The sequence below is a fragment of the Panthera tigris genome, chromosome D3 (genome assembly GCF_018350195.1).
Source record: "Panthera tigris isolate Pti1 chromosome D3, P.tigris_Pti1_mat1.1, whole genome shotgun sequence".
In the NCBI taxonomy this organism is placed as follows: domain Eukaryota; kingdom Metazoa; phylum Chordata; class Mammalia; order Carnivora; family Felidae; genus Panthera; species Panthera tigris.
This window is the reverse complement of record NC_056671.1, coordinates 2748763-2768478: the sequence shown is the minus strand read 5'-3', so window position 1 is coordinate 2768478 and position 19716 is coordinate 2748763. Positions and strand designations below refer to the sequence as shown.

At 51.3% G+C, this 19716-nt stretch overlaps 1 protein-coding gene and 1 pseudogene across 1 annotated transcript in view; both read right to left on the bottom strand.

The window, feature by feature from the left end:
* Positions 1-1302: 1302 nt before the first annotated feature.
* Positions 1303-19716, bottom strand: part of LOC107180358 (transmembrane protein 132D-like) — a 279778-nt gene continuing 261364 nt past the window's right edge. The window contains exons 4-6 of the mRNA XM_042962802.1: positions 2120-2263; positions 1798-1940; positions 1303-1411 (exon numbers count right to left, since the gene is read on the bottom strand). Of these exons, the coding sequence (XP_042818736.1) occupies positions 1303-1411; positions 1798-1940; positions 2120-2263 (396 nt within the window). The remainder of the gene's footprint in view (positions 1412-1797; positions 1941-2119; positions 2264-19716) is intronic.
* LOC122232824 lies at positions 13370-13468 on the bottom strand (annotated as a pseudogene).

Sequence of the window (19716 nt, the reverse complement as noted above, 5' to 3'; positions counted from 1 at the left end):
GAGAAAGAAAGACAGAGAGACAGAGAGAGAGACAGAGAGAGAGACAGAGACAGGGAGACAGAGGGAGACAGAGAGTGAGAGAGACAGACACAGAGAGAGACAGAAAGAGACAGAGACAGATTCAGAGAAAGAGACAAAGACAGAGAAAAGGAGATACAGAGATACAGAGAGTGACAGATATAGAGAAAGAGAGATACAGAGAAACAGAGAGAAAGAGAGACACACAGAGAGAAACAGAGACAGAGAGACAGAGAGAGACAGGAAAGAGAAAGAGACACAGACAGAGACACAGAGATACAGAGAAACAGAGAGAAAGAGAGACAGACACACAGAGAGAGACAGACACAGAGAGAGACAGAAAGAGACAGAGAGAGATACAGAGAAAGAGACAAAGACAGAGAAAAGGAGATACCGGGAGTGACAGATATAGAGACAAAGAGATAGAGAGAAACAGAGAAAGAGATACAGAGACAGAGAGACACAGAAACAGAGACAGATTCAGAGAAACAGAGACAGAGAGACAGAGAGAGAGACAGAAAAGAGAAAGAGACAGAGACACAGAGATACAGAGAGATACAGAGAAACAGAGAGAAAGAGAGACAGACACAGAGAGGAAGGGAGGGGTGGGAATGTTCTCATGATACCTTCTGAGAGGTTTTATTTTATCTGAATAAAACCCCCCAAACTATCCCTGACTCTGGACTTCCCAATGACATCAGCCAGCAACACTTTCTGATCTTTTTTTCTAAACTGGAGTCGGCGTGGGTGGGATTTCCCATCATTTCCAGACCCCAGGACTCATGACGGACGTGACCGCTGAAGTCTGCTGGCTCCTAAGCTGTGCCTCCATCCGTGCGGCTTGAGATGCCCTTGAGACCCCGGGTTTCTGGGGGTGACTGCACGAGCCCCGGGATCACTTGGGTCGGTCTGGACTCTAGAGCATATGTGTAAGTGAGGACGGACTTCTTTGGTGACTGGTATCCCAAGCCTAACTCAGACCGCTGTGCACAAAAGGGATCCCAGTTCGGGAATGTTCCGGGCAAGCCTGGCTGGTCTGACGGGACTCGGGCTCTCGGGTGCCCTCACAGGACCTGGCTTCCCCGCAGAGTGCCTCTGCCTTCTCTGTTGTTGGACGTGTCCCCGGCAGGTCCCTTCCTCGAGAAGGTGGCTGCAGGAGATCTTGTCGGGAGGGGAAATCTTTCACAGGAGTTGCAGCCCGCGTCTCCAGGCTGCCCTCGTCGGCTGGGATTGGGACCCTGTCTCTCCCTGAGCCAGTGACGGGGTCCAGACGGACGCAAGGCTTTATGGCCACGCTGGGTCACTCTGGCACCAGAAGCTGGCGTGGGGACGGCACCGTGTGTTACACGGATTAAGTGCAAAGACATAGAGGAACTTTCTGGAGAGCGCGTTACTGTTATGGGAAGACGGGCAAGTGAGAGCTAGTGAGAACACGCACGGATGTCCTTCACGGGAGCCCGCAGCCCTCTCTGTGCACGGACGCGTCCTCACCGCCCTCCTTCCCACCGCCCCCGCTGCCCGCGATGTGCTGCCATATCTTGTTTCGTCTGGCCGACCGCGTGCAGAACCGCCCTCAGTGTCTGGGAAGTGTTTCCACGATTCAGTGACACGTTTTCCCTTCTAGCTGGTTACCGACCGCACGGTTCGCTCATTCATTCAACACACATTTGCTGAGCACGTCCTACGCGCCCAGGGTTGTAAGTGACAGGACAGAGCGGTGCAGGGAGGGAACCCGACAGCACTGCCCTCCCAGAGGGCACACGGAACACCCCCACTGACCTTGCCGTGAAGTCATCCCGGAGCACGGACGCACCCTGGCCAGCCTGGGTCTGGCCCTCCTTCCCAGCCCCCGCACCGCTCCCCCCACCCCCCGCCACGGCCTCCCCAGGGGGCAGGAAGAGGCCCGAAGCACCTGGCAAACGCTGAAGGTCAGGAGCTTTGCAGACCAGGCTCAGCCTCCAGCGTGGGTTTGTACCCTGTTCTACTACTGTGCAGGGGAGGGTCTCCGGACCCCAGCGGTGCGGCAGCCAGGACGGGCCGGTGGACACAGACACCGCCATGGCAGCGGAGTCCCGGGGAGGACAGGGAGGTGTCGACTTGCCTTGATGACATCCTCGTCGGACGACCTGCACTCCACAGACGTGAGCACATCCGTCACCGTGCCGTCTTCCTCCACCGAGACCACCTTCACCGGGACGGCCACCGTCTTCCCCGTGAGGATGGCCGTGTTCAGGATCTCCGCCTCCTGGAACAACAAACACACCTGCCCGTCACAAACCTCCCGCTGGGCGGACTGCCTCCCTGCCACCCCTGCAAACGCCCCAGCGCCAGCGCCGCCCGGAGCCGACGGTCTCCCGTCACCCGGACGTCCACCGGGAGAGTGTGATGGGGAGGGATGCCACGTGCGGAGGGGCAGGGGCGCATCTGACGAACGTCACCAAGTGCCAGGAGCCGTTCATCTGAATTTTCAGATGAGACCAACAGGCATTCGTATTCTCTCCGTTTGGTAGATGGCACAGAGGGGTTGTGTCACTGGCCCGAGGTCACACAGCTAGGAAACAGTGAGCTGGGATCTGAAGCCAGGGAGTCCGGCAGCTGAGTCCCCGCGAGAGCTTTTCGAGCAGGTCTGAACTCACACAACACGCGTCTGCCTTGAGCAGTGAGCTGTCGGCCAGGGGCGCAAAGCGCCGTAAACGGAGCTGAGGTCACCTGCTTCCTACAGTGTGTGGGGGGCACGTGGACGCTGAGACCCTCACTCTCTGACCCTTCCGCTCTGCCTGTCTCTCACCTCCTGTCCCTTTTCCGGGCTCTTGTTGGGTCCTGGCCCCTGTGCACATTTGTAGTGCCCTTGTGCCTCCAAGGACACACTCAGCCCCACCGATGTGACACTTGTGTGCAAAACACACACACGCACACGCTCACCCAAACATGCCTTCTGCCTGATAACCACGTTTTTCAGCTGAGCTCAAGGGGTGTCCCGCGGGATGTCCCCGCCTGCCCTTGTTATTTGCTTTCCGAGCTCCCCGGAGCCTGGGAAATACAGGCACAGAATCTCCTCTGTGGCACCTGTCACTGCTGCTGTCTCACTTGGGAGTCATTCAGTCGGTCATCCCTCTTCTAGGCCACCAGGTCCACGGGGCTGGATGTGCCTTCTGTCCCCCCCCCCCAGTGCCCGGCGCAGTGCTAAGCTATGGCGAGCGGTGCACGTCTGCAGAATGTACGGCTGAGGACTTCAACAGGAGGACTGCAATCCACAACCCCCTCCCTGTTCTCAGTCCTGCGCACGAACCCCGACCTGAGCAGCGGCCGTGCTCCACACCTGTGCCCAGTGCACCTGTGCCTTCTTCAGATACTCCTACAGGGCTCTGGGAGGCCACATGAGCCCATTTCTCAGATGAGGAAAACTGAGCTCCAAGAACCAGAAGTGGGTCTCATTTCCCTCTGCGGGGACCGTCTCCTCCAATCACATGGCGATCAAAGTCCCCGTGTAACCCGCAGCCTCTGTACAGCACGCTTCCCGAGTTCCAGCCCACAGTGTCATTGACCACACGCGACGGCGTCCCCGAGAGGCGTCGTATCGGCGCGAATGTGGAGTTTCCTCTGTAGGTCCGACCTTGTCTGGCCCACCCTTGGTAGAGGAACAGCAAAGCGCCTGGGGGGCTGCTGGGAGGTACAGCTCTGTCTCTCAGAGCCAGGCTCGGGCAGGTTCTAGCTAATTTGATTTTCATGTGAAATCACAAACGCCCGTTTTAGGAGCGTGCCAGAAGAAGGAATAGAAATGTATCATCTTCGCATTGCATAACTGTTTTCCTTATGTTAACTTTATTTCTTACGTAAGATCTTTTTTCCTTACAGGACGAGGTTCATCTTATAATTAGCTCCTTTGGTTTAGATTTGGATGCAACACTACATACACACACACACACACACACACGCATATATATACATCTGCATATGTATTTTTTTCTTTATTTAATTCTGAGAGACCTCCAGTTTGGAATGTTCCTGAATCTCAAAGACCATGCCTGATACTGTCTCCATACGCAGGAGCCTCCAAAGGCCCGTTGATTATGCACTTGGGTTTGGTTTTGTTCCCTCCTCTGAGTTCCCAGCCTGATGTGATTTCATCTTGGGCACAAACACCGTAAAAGAATGAAGGAGGGGGGGGAGTGAGGCTATGGTGCTACTTTCTGCTGCATCTGGGGAGAGAGGCCTGCGTGCACGCTCCTACTAAACGGGTAGAGATCCAAGAGGACCGTTCACACTTTGGAAAAATACGGGAAAATGCTCCTTAACTCTCTGGCCCAAACTGGCTCATCCCAAGGGAAGGAGCAGACCGGAGTGGGGAGCGGGGCATCATGACCGCTGACATGAGTTTCAGGGAAGAGGAGAGCGATTTTGCACCTCCGTGCAGGAAGGGTTACGAGCATCTCTGTCCACCAGTAAAACCCGAGAGGCCTTCGGCGTGTGCACACGGACGCCAGCACGGGAAGGAACGGCGGCGGGAATTAGCTGGCGACCATCTGTAAGCCCAGATGTCTGGGGTGCTCCCCTGGCCTCCGAATGGGCATGCCACTCTGCCTGCAGGATCTCGTGGGGATTCGTGAGGCAACTTTCAGGTCCTCCCTGCCTTCTCTGTGCACGTCCAGGTTTTCGAGGTCAAGAGCGCTCTCTCCGGCGCAGCTCTGCCGTCCCCGGGAGGCGAATGACAGGTGCACAGCTCGTAAAAGTCTCCAGGTAAGAGGTGGTGGACGTGCCCTACACATTCGACCCGCAAGTGCCCGGATGATTAGATGCCATAAATCCCTAGAGAGCTCAGCTGCCTTATGGTCATGGGCTCTCTTCACCCCAGGCCTTCAGAGCTGGAAAATCAAGGAAGGAACCTCTTGAGAAAGCTTGTGTCCGTCCTCACTGGTGGCTCCATGCTCCCTCTGCTACCTGGATGCTGTGCACGCCAGCAGTGACTCACTGGGTATCTGACCACAGAGCGTCGGGCTCTCCAGAGGCCAGGAGGAGGCAAAAATGGCGGGAGAAGGTGACGGTGCCTTGAGAAAAAAGGGGCAACCTCGTAAGAGAGGCCACAGATAACGTTTCTGGGGATTCGACTCTTTATCTCTTGTAAGGAAGCAATCCCTGTCCGGATTTTGCTGGAGAAGCGATGACTCACATCTCTGTTCGGATCCCCTCTAGAAACCGACTCTGGCACAAGGATTCAAGGGCGGTTTATTTGGGGGGTTCGGGAAGTGTCAGTAGGGGAGCAGGGAAGAGAGAGCCGGGAAGGCGCGTGGGCCACGCCAGCTGCCACGGTGGACAGCTGGAGCTTGATCCCGCGGGACGGGGCTGTGATGCAAAACACACCATGCGTGTCAGATATTTCAGACATTCCCTTGCAGGGAAATTACCTAAAATACACACTCAAAAATAATTCCATGGTGGGGCGAGGGAGCTGGGTTATTTATACGGCACCTCCTGAGAGGTGCTCCGGGGGCCGACCGTGCCCGGCAGGTCGAGCCTGCTGCACGAGCAGAGGAGGCAGCCCTCCGTGGTTTCAGAGAACGCTCTGGACGGGTGCTGTCCAGAGCGCTCTGCCCGCGTGGGGTACGGAGCTGGGGCACGGGGCAGGATCTGCTGCGGTAAAACCGAGGAATATAGCGTCTCATACCAAGGTCTGATGGATTGGGCCCGGAATTAGAGTGTTTGTTTCTCTTAAACTTCCTCACGCCTCTGGCAGCCTGATTTTCTGCTCTGTGAACACAGTCACGGGTTCACCTTCACCCTCCAACATCCATTTGAAAAACAGAGGGGAGGAAATGATGGAGAGATAAATATGGCACGGGGGCCCTTCTAGAACGCACCGCGAGGTTGACCGGGGGGTTGCCCACTTGGTGTCCACCCTCCTTTCTGCCCTCCTCAAAAACCCCCCATTTTGTCTGAGGCTGTAAGATGCCCAGCTAAAATTACCGCTTTTTTGGGGGGGGGCTGCCCTTACTTTATGACACAGTTCTGGTCCGTGAGATATAAATGGAAGTCAGTTGGTGAGGCTTCCAAAAAAGTTCGTTGGAAAAAAAAAAAAAAAAAGCAGATTCTGAAGGTTGATTTGTGTTTCCCCATTCTTCCTGCTGTCAGCACAGAGGATACTGGAGTTGGGGCTGTGTCGTGCACCCCAAAGGCGAGGGCATGAGGCTAAAATGCATCATGTTGGGGGTCGAGGGCAGGGAATCTGTTGTCGGAGCGTTGGGGGCAAATCCCGCCTCGGACGAGGCCCCCTGGGTGACCTCGGGTGACTCACCTAACTCTCGGTGCCTCATAAGCTTTGACTATGGACTGAGGACACAGCAGTGCCCCCCTCCCGCGTCTGCCCCGGGTTTGGTGACTTAGTAATGCCGGAGAGCTTCCAACAGTGGCCGGTGCCTTGCCCACCCTGTCTCTGACTGTCTCATAAACACGCAGGTGTGAGTGGTGGCTGGGCCAGAGTGGACAGCGTCCCCCCAGCATCCGCGTCCGCTCACAACCTCAGAATACGACCTCATGCGGGAAGACGGAGCTTTGCGGATATAATCAGTTAAGTTCAAATGAGGTCGTCCTGGATGGGGGTGGACCCTCATCTAATGGCTGGTGTCCTTATGAGACCAGAAGACACAGATGGTTCTGTGGGGCTGCAGGCGGGGGACATCAAGGAAGCCAGCAGCCACCGAGGCTGGAGGAGATAAGGAAGTATTCTCCCCCAGAGCCTTGCGAGGGAGCGTGGTCCTGCCGCCATCTTGATTTTGGGCTGTGACCTCAGAACGGCGTGCGGACAGATGTCTGCTGTTTTTCGGCCACCACGTTTGTGGTGCCGTGTTTCGGCGGCCCCAGGAAACCGGTACGATGGCCGAGCCAAAGAGAAGGAAGCGGACGCCAGCGAGATGGATCAGAACACTATCCCGGACGCCCCCTCCAAACGCATGGCGCGGCAAATTCTGAGATCTTGCTCATTCACACCTGTGTGCGTGTTCTGTGGCTCACAGACGGGCCACAGTCCCATCACAGACCGCCTGCCAGAAACAGGCCCTCCCTTTTCCCACGTCTTGGGCTGAAACCAGCAAGTCGAACTGCCTATTGTTCCTAATGAGGGGGGAGGAAACACTTTTTTTGTCTTCACCGTCACCGTGGCCCCTTTGGAGATCACGCGCCATTTTAATATGTGGTTCTGAGACCATCCACATATGTCGCACTGGAGGCGTAGGGTTGGAAGAAATACAAAGAAGCGTGGCGTTGGCGGTCTCACCGCTTCAACCTCAACCAAAGCATCGCGGGTAAGCTTCAAGCAGCCCGCCGGAGGAGGGCAGACAAGGGCAGACATCCCATAACACCACTGGCGGCCGCCAGCCACGTCCCTCCCCTGCACATGCTGAGTGTGTCACAGCATCTTACTCCCTGAGAGAGACACCTGGGAGACGGGCATTTCCAGCAGGGGGAAACACAGTCAGCGGGCACACTACGCCTGACTCAGCGTGGACGTGCACAAGGGAAGCATTTCCTACCTGGGCCGCCAACGAGGACCTTAAGAAAGGGTACAAGCTCTCCCCCAAACAGGGCTTGAGTGCAATACCGCGGCCGAGTTCCTTATAACATCTTTTATTACGAGTCCCGCGGACGGAAGCTTCTGGTTTTGCCTGCCAACCTCTTGTCCGTAACCGTGCACCCATTTTCCTCTGGGAAAATCATCCCTTTTCCTTCGGAAGGAGAGTCACAGCAATCCTCCCCGCCCCCGGCCCAGAGTAGGCTGGCATCCTCTACACCCGGTGGGGCCTGTCCCCCTGGGACAGAACTCCACTCAAGGGGAGCGGGCAGGAGCCGAGATGCTGGGATCTCCTACGCAGTCAGCGGCACCTGAAAACTGGTCGTTCAGCCTGTTGTCTGCATTTCCATGAAGGTCCTGGCTCCCACCTTTCCGGCTGTCCCATCCATTCTTTGGGAGAGCCCATGTTCTTTCACTAAATTCCTTTCTAAAAAATTTTTTTAAATGTTTACTCATTTTTGAGAGACAGAGAGAGAGCAAGCCAGGGAAGGGCAGAGAGAGAGGGAGACACAGAATCCGAAGCAGGCTCCAGGCTCTGAGCGGTCAGCACAGAGCCTGACGTGGGGCTCGAACTCACAAACTGAGAGAATCATGACCTGAGCCAAAGTTGGATGCTTAACCAATTGAGCCACCCAGGCGCCCCATCACTAAATTCCTTTTTAGAGGATGGTTCTTATGTTAAGTGTTCTAACACACACACACACACACACACACACACACACACATAATGATGATGATGATGATGATGATGATAATGGAAACTTTGTAAGGTGATGCCTATGTCTGTGGCCTTGATCATGAGGCTGGTTTCACAGGTATGTATACTCCTGTCCAAACTCAACGAGCTACATACATTAACTATGCACAGCTTTGTAAATGTCAACAATACCTCAAAAGTAGTTAAAAAAAAAAAAAACCCAAAAAACCAAACTTAACCAGAATCAATTTCCTTTGCTTCCAAGGAACTGTAATCAACACAGTTGACCAGGAAGGTGGATGAAAGCACATTGGTTCACAGGGTTTCCTCCCAATTCTCACTGGGATGCAGACTTCGTACTTGGTAACAATTACCAAGCTCAGTCCCCCAACTTGCGGGCTGGAGACGGCATTAGTCTGAATCTGCACCAGAGCACAGCCTGGGGCGGCGATGGGTGGAGTCGATTTATTTGCAAGGGAGGGGGGGGGGGTCAGGGGAGAGGCGTGGGAGGCAGACCGGTGGTGCTATCAACCTTGCAAGCAGGGACCCTGGGCACTAGTGTCTGCAGAGGCCTGGCCTCCCAGAATTGTCTGACGTCAGGCTGAAAGCAGGAGTTCCCTCCAGGGTGTCATCTGCCCACCTGTGCGGAGGTCAGGTGGCTACACAGTTCTCCTGTGTCAGGAGAGAAACTGCCCACGACAAAGTCTGGGACACGTATCTCACTTTCTAAAAAACAAAAAGAACACACCTAGGCTTTCTTGTTTGCATGGAGACTTGTGGCCAGAAATGACAGTCACTCACACAGCAGGTTTCAGAAGCAACGCTTCTACTCTGTTCTGCTTATAATCGTCGGAGAAGGGAGACACTCACTTAATGAGACGGCATCAAATGCGCCGCTGAGGCAAGGACACACACGTGGGCGCATCCCTCCAGGGCATCTGGAGACGACTCACATGCCCTGCGTCAAGGATCCAGGCGGACAGGGCGGACCCCCTCTGGGAAGGTCCCCTGCAGGGCTCTGGGAGCTCACTGCACATGTACCTGCAACATCGTCCCTCCCTCCTGCTACTTCTGCAACCGCACTGCTCCTGTTATAGATGGGCCCCACCTGTCTCCATATATTTACTCCTTCTTCAAGAATATCCTGGAAACCACGGTCAGTCTTGAGAGATACTGTGCGGGTCCAGGATCTTAGTCGTAGACAACGCAATCCACTCTCGTTCATTTCAGCAGAAAGGGGTTTGCCGAGGCATCGGCGCTGTTGACGGGGTTGCGGAAACAGACCCCCACTGACCTCCCGAGATCAGTGTGTGGAACCCCTCGGTGTTCCTGCCTCGCACCTGCTGCTTCTGCCCCGACTGGGATGCTGGGAGATCAGGCACATTGGTTTAGACCCTCGTTGACACTCCCCACCTCCCACATACATCGCCTTCCCCCTGCTGGAAAGAAAGCGTCACACAGGCACATCCAATTGGCAGAGACTGAACCACAAGCCTGATCCCTCAGGGACACTCTGTTCTCTCCCAGGGGAGGCTGAGCAAAGTAGATTTTTGGAATTTATTTAGAGAACACGAGATTTCCACAGCAAGGGGCTGTAAAGGATGGAGAGAGAGTGTCTTCTGGGCAGCTGCATTTGGTGGTTTGCCACGACCTGTATCAGCATCGCATGCCCTGGGATCTTTGTGATGTTTAAGTACAAAAAGGCATATTCTGCTAGGTCTATTGGTTCTCTTTAATTGAAATTTTACTCATTTTATATTTAGTATTATTTTTTAAATCATGGTTTTAAATTTACATCCAAATTAGTTAACATTTAATCTTATAAGGATTTCAGGAGTAACATTTAGTGATTCATCACTTATATACAACACCCAGTGCTCATCCCAACAAGTGCCCTCCTTAATGCCCACCGTCCATTTAGCCCATCCCCCATCCCCCACCCCCCACCCCCACCCCCACCCCCTCCAGCAACCCTCAGTGTGTTCTCTGTATTTAAGAGTCTCTTAGGGTTTATCTCCCTCTCGGTTTTTATACTATTTTTCCTTCCCTTCCCCTATGTTCATCTATTTTGTTTCTTAAATTCCAAATATGAGAGAAATCATACTTGTCTTTCTCTGACAAATATCACTTAGTATAATACCCTCCAATTCCATCCAGTTACAAATGGCAAGATTCCATTCTTTGTTATCGCCAAGGAATACTCCATTGTATCTATATACCACATCTTCTTTATCCATTCATCCATCGATGGACATTTGGGCTCTTTCCATACTCTGGCTATTGTCGATAGTGCTGCTATGAACGTTGGGGTGCGTGTGCCCCTTCGAAACAGCACCCCTGTATCCCTTGGATAAATACCTAGTAGTGCAACTTCTGGGTCGCAGGGTAGTTCTATTTTTAAGTTTTTGAGGGACGTCCATACTGTTTTCCAGAGGGGCTGCACCAGTTTGCATTCCCACCAACAATGCAAAAGAGATCCTCTCTCTGCGCATCCTCACCAACATCTGTTGTTGTCTGAGTTGTTAATGTGAGCCATTCTGACAGGTGTGAGATGGTATCTCATTGTGGTTTTGATTTGTGTTTCCCTGATGATGAGTGATGTTGAGCATTTTTTCGTGTGTCTGTTGGCCATCTGGATGTCTTCTTTGGAGAAGTGTCTATTCACGCCTTTTGCCCATTTCTTCATTGGATTATTTGTTTTTTTGGGAGCTGAGTTTGATAAGTTCTTAATACATTGTGGATACTAACCCTTTATCCGATATGTCATTTGCAAACATCTTCCATTCCGTCGGTTGCCTTTTAGTTTTGTTGATTGTTTCCTTCGCTGTGCAGAAGCTTTTTATTTTGATGTGGTTCCAGTAGTTCATTTTTGCTTTGGTTTCCCTTGCCTCCGGAGACGTGTCTAGTAAGAAGCTGCTGCGGCCGAGGTCAAAAAGGTTGGTGCCTGTTTTCTCCTCTAGGATTTTGATGGCTTCACGTCTTATGTTTAGGTCTTTTATCTAATTTGAGTTTATTTTTGTGTAAGATGTAAGAAACTGGTTCAGGTTCGTTCTTCTGCATGTCACTGTCCAGTTTTCCCAACACCATTTGCTGAAGAGACTATCTTTTCTCCATTGGATATTCTGTCCCGCTTTGTCAAAGATTAGTTGGCCATACGTCTGTGGGTCTGTTTCTGGGTTTTCTATTCTGCTCCATTGATCTGAGTGTTTGTTTTTGTGCCACTACCATACTGTCTTGGTAATTACAGCTTTGTAATATAGCTTGAAGTCTGGGATTGTGATGCCTCCTGCTTTGGTTTTCTTTTTCAGCCCTCTAAAAGCCCCTAAAATGTTATTATATTGGCATCATTTACCCTTGGCTCTAGACCCCACCTCCAACAACACAGAGAAGTATGACCTTATGATTCTTTGTCCACAAGAGACTGAATTCTAGGACGTCAAATGTCAGAGGGGCGTAAGATACAAGAATTCAGTTTACATTAGCCAACTTAACAATAAAATATTAAAAAAATAAATCAATCTCTGTAATTTTGCAAATATTTGTATAAACTTAGAGAAAATTTTAATATTAAAAAAATAAAACAATATACTCTGCAGTTAAAGACAGATGTTCATATCTGGTATAAAAGTGATTTTCTTCCTCCTGCTAAATTATATCATACTTAAAGGTGATATTTGAAATATGGGAGGAAAACCCTAAAACACACAGTATGGCATGAGTCGTGACTGATCGGAAGACATACCTGGTCAGTCAGTCTGGATGCTGATGGTTATGTCACATGATCGGATTTCAGTGTAAGACAGAAAAAGGAAGGCTCAGGAGGCATGCCACTTGTCCCCCTGTATTTTCCAGGTCCCTTGCAGTTAGACAGAGCCACACGACACTCATAGCTCCCAAAATGGGAGGGAAGTGTTGTCTTACTTCTTGGGTTGGGGCAATAAAGCTTTCATGCACAATTACGACCTTTCTCATCCGCTGCCCTGGTGACTGAGGAGGCCGCCATGTTCCAGATGGAGCTGCCATGTTCCAGATGGGGCCGCCATGAGATGGGAGAGCCTGTTAGCCTGGTTACCCCAGTCACCATGCGGAGAAGAGCTTTCTACTGACCCACGCAGGACAGGAAGCAAGAGTAATGAATGTGCTTTCCTCGTCTTCAGGCAACAAAGACTTTTGGGGCCACTGGCTACCGGATAACACCTAATCTATCCTAACTAACATACGACACTTCCCAACTCCAGTTTCCAAAAATAAAAATATTCATGAACACTCTGAACTCTGCCCCAAGCCGAAACAGATTGCTCAGGTATGAAAAGCTAACCTTGCCTCCACATGCTGGGCGGCTGGCCCACTGTCTCCTGATTTCTGTTGTCGTGAGCTCGGACAGACCCGGCCCAACTCAGTGCGGAGACCAGACCCCTCTGCAGCTGTGTTCTTCCCCAGTGTGATTTCTTAACTGTGGTTATTTTCCTAAGTCTTTTTCGATGCATTTCCCCACAAAGATCAATAACCCAATGAACAGAAGGATGACTCATCACCCTGTCCTTGTTTTTTGATGGTTTGGTCAAGCTCTGTTATTCCAGCCCCCGCGACCTATGCCAGCATAAATAACATACACATACTAGACGATGGGCTGCAGTCTGCCATTCATACCACATGAAACAAAAGAGCTAGTACGTGAGCATCGAAATACTACATTTCACTAGCAATAATGCTGCATCGCGATAAGTAACTTGCACGCTTCTTTTAGTTTATATTTTTTAACTTTTAAATATAATTTATTGTCCAATTGGGTTCCATACAATACCCAGTGCTCATCCCAACAAGTGCCCTCCTCCCATGCCTTTTAAAAAAAAAAATACAGAATGCCTGGGGCACCTGGGTGGCTCAGTCGGTTGAGCGTCCAACTTTGCCTCAGGTCACGATCTCGCAGTTCGTGAGTTCGAGCCCCGCGTCGGGCTCTGTGCTAATGGCTCAGAGCCTGGAGCCTGTTTCAGATTCTGTGTCTCCCTCTTTCTCTCTGCGTCTTCCCCACTCACGCTCTGTCTCTCTCTGTCTCTCAAAACTGAATAAATGTTAAAAAATTTTTTGAAAAATAAAACACGGAATGCTTCAGAAATTTGCGCGTCATCCTTGCAAAGGGCCATGCTGATTTTCTCTGTGTCGCTCCAAGTTTAGCAGACCTGTTGCCAAAGGGGGCACCTGTGTGCTTCTTTTAACAAGTGGGGCGCATCCGTCAATTTGGCCTGCGATGCAAACACATTTATGAACCCCTCTGTTTTTAAAAGCTGCTGACAGCTTAGAGCCTGAACCTTTTGGATTCTGTGTCTCCTTAACTCTCTGCCCCTCCCCTACTCACGCTCTGTCTCAAAAATGAATCAACCTTAAACAAAAAAAATTAAAGAGATGCTGTGTCGATTCCTGAGGGGTTGTGTCTGCAGAGGCGGTGACACTCCTCCTGGGTGGTGGCGGACACAGGGTGCCCTGGCCTTCAGTACGGGCTGGCCTCTGTGACTCACACGTGTGGTCGACATGCCGTGCAGGTAAGGTTGTGCTACTTGTGAGGCTTGGCCACGGAGCCACTGTGTTTTCTCCGATGATGCTCGTTCGTGGAACTCGACCGCCAAGGTGTGTGGAGGCCCAGGTGCACAGGAGGGGCCAGCGGAGGTGGTCTGGTCCACGGCCATGGCTGTGACCCATTGCCCACCCCACAGACATGACCACGAGGAAGGACTTCCAGAGGACTCCCTGCCCCAGCGGAAGCCGCCTCACCGAGTCCCATCAACTCCTAGAACCCTAACGAGAGCATAAGTGGCCACTGCTGCATGACCACTGGCGTCCCCTCACACAGCCACGGAGACCCCCACGCACCGTAGGAAACGACAGTATGAGCCTGGTTCCAACTCCCGCCCACTCTTCCTACCACCGCGGCCTCCCAACATCCTCTCGTTTCCAGCTGACACTTCCTTCTTCCCAGGGCTGACAACGCCCCCACCGTGCCCCCAACTACCACACAGCCTTCCATGCTTTATACGAAGGTTGAGTCCAGAAGCTGGAATCTGGAAACGGGCCTCCGATGCTCACACACCGTGGGGCCATTTTCCAGCCTCCAGGCTACTGCTGTTCTGGGCCAGATAATTCCTTGTTTTCGGGCTATCGTGTGCACTTTGTATGTTTAGCAGCATCCCTGCACTCAACCCACTGGATGCCAGGAACGGCCTCTTCCAGCCGTGGCAACAAGAGACGTCTGCAGGCTTCTCCAAACGTCCCCTGGGAAGTGGTGGGGGGCGGGGGGCCTCGAGAACGTGCTGCAGGAGTGAACCGTGCCAGGGACTCTGTCCTGTGTCCTGTTATTTCTGTGTCCACGTGTTCCTGGTCACCTCTTCTTCTGCCTTGCCTTTGCTTGTTTTAATAAACAGAATGCACCAAAGGATGGGGGAGGTTTTCAAAGCACAGAAGCAGGAGGGAAATCCTCAATTTTCTTCCTGTTGGTGGCAATTACAGGCTTTGCAGCATACAGGGCTTTGTGTGACCAGAGCCGGCAGAGCCGGCAGGCTGTATGTGGTCAATGTACTCTTGAAAACCAAATATAAATCAACGTTTAAAATCGTATTTTTTTACACCAGAGGAGTTTCCTATTAAAAGTGATCCTAAGAGGGGCACCTGGGTGGCTCACTCGGTTAGGCGTCTGACTTTGGCCCAGGTCACGATCTCACGGTTCGTGGGCTCGAGCCCCGCGTCGGGCTCTGTGCTGACGGCTCGGAGCCCGGAGCCTGCTTCGGATTCTGTGTCTCCCTCTCTCTCTGCCCCTCCCCCACTCACACTCTGTCTATCAAAAAAGGAATAAACATTAAAAAAATTAAAAAAAATTTATAATCGAGGGGCACCTGGGTGGCTCAGTCGGTTAAGCGTCCGACTCCGGCTCAGGTCATGATCTCACGGTCCGTGAGTTCGAGCCCCGTGTCGGGCTCTGTGCTGACGGCTCGGAGCCCAGAGCCTGCTTCGGATTCTGTGTCTCCCTCTCTCTGCCCCTCCCCCGCTCATGCTCTCTCTCTCTCTCTCTGTGTGTATCAAAAATAAATAAACTTAAAAAAAAATGATCCCAAGGTAGTAAGTTCTAGGCCCAACTCAAATGCTACATCTTTCTTAATCCCTCCAGGTGGAAATGATCAGTGTTACTGTCTACAGTTTATTATCGACATTACATAAGAAAAATTATATATGGAGACAGTAGAGCCTGGTTCTGGGGCCAGACAGCGTGACTTTGAACCCTACTTTCTATACCTACTAGCTCCAGGACTGTAGACAACCTAGGTAGGGACTGCACCGTGCCTCAGTTTCCTCATGTGTTCAGTGGGGACCGTGAACATTTCCATGTTATTGGCTGGAAGTAAGGACCGAATATGTGAGAGGCATTCCGAACCGTGACTGGCAGGTGGTAAGAAAACCACGTGTCAGCATCGTCATGATGGTCACTCGACGTGGCCTCAGGATTTCTTCCCGCCATGCCTAGCAGCCTGAGAGCAGGAGCCGGGAAAGGGAGCCCAGGCTGAATAGCGTGAGCCCTCCCTTGGCACGGCTGGGCGATCTCGGCCAAGTCACGTACCCCCTCGGGCCAACCTTCCCGTCTTCCAAGAAGGTCTCAATGGCATCTGGGAAAGCCTGCTCATGTGCGGGTCACGTAGGCGCTGTGCACCTCGTTTTTCTCACCTGGAAAGTGGGGTTCCAAGTAGCATCTACCTTGGTGAGTTCTCGTGAGGGACGGGTACGCTAACGCATGCCAAGTGTTCAAACGGTGCTTGGCATCGCCAATTTTTCAATAGGTTGGCTATTATTAGCAGTATCATAAGACATGCGGTGACTTATATTAATTCAGGATGTTCTTGGCAGAAGGAAAAAGTGAGAGAGAGACTGAGAGAGGGAGGGAAGCAGGGGGTGAGCGAAGGGGAGGGGAGGCGGGGAGACACAACCCAACTGCACGCCCGTGAGCGCTGGCCCCGTCCTGGAGCGAGACCGTGGGGACAGGCAGGGACCCAGCGGCCCACAGCGTGCGCCTCTTACAGCACTGACAGGAACTTCAGAATTAAAGGTGTATTTTTCAGCCGCAGGTGCCCCAAGCATGAGCCAGCCGCTCACCTGGAGCCCAAGCAAGGAGCATTCAAGTGTCTGAACACGGAAGGAAAAATGGAGGTTTTGAGGCTTAGAGGCTGTGTTTTGCAAACTCAGGTTTTGCACATTTCCTGATTTTTTTTGAGAGAGGCTGAGAATCGGTATTTCTATGTGAAATCTCCTGAATTTCACATTGGGCTCACGTTTTGTAAAAAACACCAAGACGCCGGGACAACATACATTTACACGGCGTGTTGACCTCCGTATGGGCTCCAACTGGTGACTTCTCTCCTGGTGGATAATGAATCGCCCCTAACCATGAGATCCCTTGTGGGTAAAAAAGGTGAGATTTTTAAACTCTTGCTTGCCCGCCCGCACCCACCAGCAGGGCCAGTGTTTTCCCAGGACCCTGGTTCACTTCTCCCGGTCACCCCGCGACCCCTGCTGTCTGGGAACGCGGCCCCCTTTTATCCTGTGCCACCTGAAGAAATCTGGTCTCATAAAAGCACTGCTCAGTTTTGCATAACTAATTTCAAATCGTATTTAGCATCAAGTTGCAGAATTAAGGAGCTAAGTGACAGCTGTTTAATTAGCTCCTTAAGCTGATTAGACGGCATTACCAAAATCCCCTGAGGAGGAGGACGTCACCGTGGGGAGACCCTCGGGCCAGGTTCCTGCCACTGTTCAAACTCAGTAAGCTGCTAAGCCAATTGGCCAAGCATTCTTGACATCCTCAAGGATGTGGTCAAATAGAGATTTCTATTTATGACATTCACTGCTGCAGGAGACTCTAAGGGACAAAAATAACGCAAGCCTCTTTCGGGATGCTAGGCAAACAGACTCTGCATTAAAAAAAGAAAAGAAAAAAAGGAGTCAATTGGGAGTCTCAGAAAGCACTTTAGGACGTGCATAAGCCCCATGTGTTCCGTCCTTGTATTGTATTAAGGAGAGGGGGGCACAGATTAACCCTTCGTCCCCACCGAATAGGCTGTCTAGCCTCCTCCTGATCAGTAAGACAAAGGCATATTAACGAATTTAAGACTTTAAGCCAATTTTATCCGTGAGATTAGTGCTTTCAAAGTGGCATTTCCAAGAAAGACGGGGAGACTACAGTATATGCCTGACTTTGTATGTGAGCCCAGGAATGGACGGACATCCCTGGCCCTGGAGAAAGTGTACAAAATGATGGGTTTTCGTCTCGATGTTCCTTTTTAATCCTCGGCAACACTGGCAACAGGACGTGTGGACAGAGTGTCTAAGACCTTCTCGGCAGGAAGGGAGGCTAAGTCAAAATGCACACTACCATCGGCCTAAATTTTCTGGAAACAGGACATAAGTTTAACTTTTGAATTGAGTTTTAGGGGGGATGCTTCCAGTGAGCCAGGGTGGGCGGTGGTGCGAATCCCAGACTTGGTGGGATCGGTTTTGGGTGCTGAAAATTTCAGCTCCCTGCTTGAGGGAGGAAGAGCGGGTTTTGGGAGCCGTTCGTGTCGTTATTTTTCTTGACAGCTTTATTGAGATACAATTCACATCCCACATGAGTCACCCATGAGAGTGTGCAATTCGTTACTTTTCAATATATTCAGAGATGTGTGCGACCGTCACCACAGTCTATTTGAGACCATTTTTATCATCTTGAAAAGAAGCCCGGTGCCCTGTGCCCTGTGGCTATTGTCCCCTCCCGTCCACCAGCCTGGCTCCGGCCGTCAGCCATGGCCAATCTACTTCGTGTCTCCATGAATTTCCCAGTTGTGGACACTTCACAGGAGGTGATTCATGTGACACATGGTCTCCCGTGACCGGCTGCTTTCAGGAGGCATCACGCCCTCACGCTTCATCCACGCCGCAGCGTGTGTTCACGCGTCCCTCCTCGTACGGCTGGGTGACGTCCCTTAAGGCATTGAAGAACTTTAAGTCTTCCATTTTGCACAACTCAATTCTCCTGATGCCGTTCAAATCGCAGTCCGTAAATTAGGGTTGTGTCAAGCTGAATCCAGCTCACGGAGGGCTTTGCTTGAATTGCACAGATTTAATCCTTTTCAACTGTTCACAACATTTAAAAATTGGGAGATATGCGAAAATCTGGATTTCTGGTTTGTCTCGAGTAATCAGAACGGACAACTCTGGGGTATCATTCCGCAAGCTCCAAGTAGTGACTCCCCTCCCTTCCACCAAAGTTCCCATCTCCTGTGTGCCACACGGCTGGCCGCAGGAGGCTGAGTCTGGGACGCCTCGTATAGATGATTCTGGACTGCCAACACGTGTGTGATCCAGCAGTCCAGGACGCAAACTTCACCTGATCCCAACAGCTAAACTGAAAACAAGCAGGACACATTAGGGACACAGGGGTAAGGATGTGGCTTCGTTTAGAACTTTCATAACTATTTTGTTAAAGCAGGATACCGTGTGTCGGAAATGATACATCCAGGGGCTCACTGCTCTCCCTGATGAGAAAAGCCTGACAGAATTACAAGATGCCGTTGAGTACCCTCAACATATATCCGTGATTGACGACTGAGACTGTCATTGATGGTTCTTATGAGAATCTTCGCTTCAGCCTTGGTTCCAAACAGCAATTCTGTGAAGCTCGGCATGAATATTTAATTTATGTCTGTTGATAGAGTTCTCTTGATATCATAAAGTATTTGCTCTTTGAAACTGGGGGAGTTTTTGCCTGTAGCCTTTAACTAAACGAGCTGTCAGCCCCTTTCTCTATCACTACAGAAAAATGCATGTCAAATTGTCAAAGGCAACAGAATTTTCCGTAGGCTGGAAGAAGCCTATTGGTTTTATGGTACGTGAAACTAAGGAATTAATTCAATCGGTACGGAAAGGTCATACAAAATTAATAAACATCAAAGGGCTGCTGCAGACTTCATTTGACTCAGTGGGCACCTGAAAGCTGGTCTTGCTTAGAACCCCACCCCTCCAGAGGGATGGTAAGTAGTTCCGAGTCCTTTTTTGACCTGTAAGCCATAGGGATTTCGGAGAGACTTATTGGTGGGGCTTGGAGCCACGTCTCGGTTATCTATGCTAATGAACATCCAGTGGCGTGGCTAATCCCAAATCACGTGAAGTCCAAAAGTCATCTGCAGTCTGGCCCTGGAATACATTATGGGCTCTTTCTTTTTTTCCACCAGACAACTTCTTAATTACGTTTTTCTTAGGCTAATGCAAAAAATGAGTTTGCATGTCTTGAGCCCACACTAATTGGGAATTGCGGGGGGATGCAGTTAAGATTGTTCTGGGAGGCGAGGAAAGAGGAGTCTGGGTTTTTTCAATGACCACAGCCATCCCTGCATTGACTTCACCCCCATGATGTACTACTGGCCGT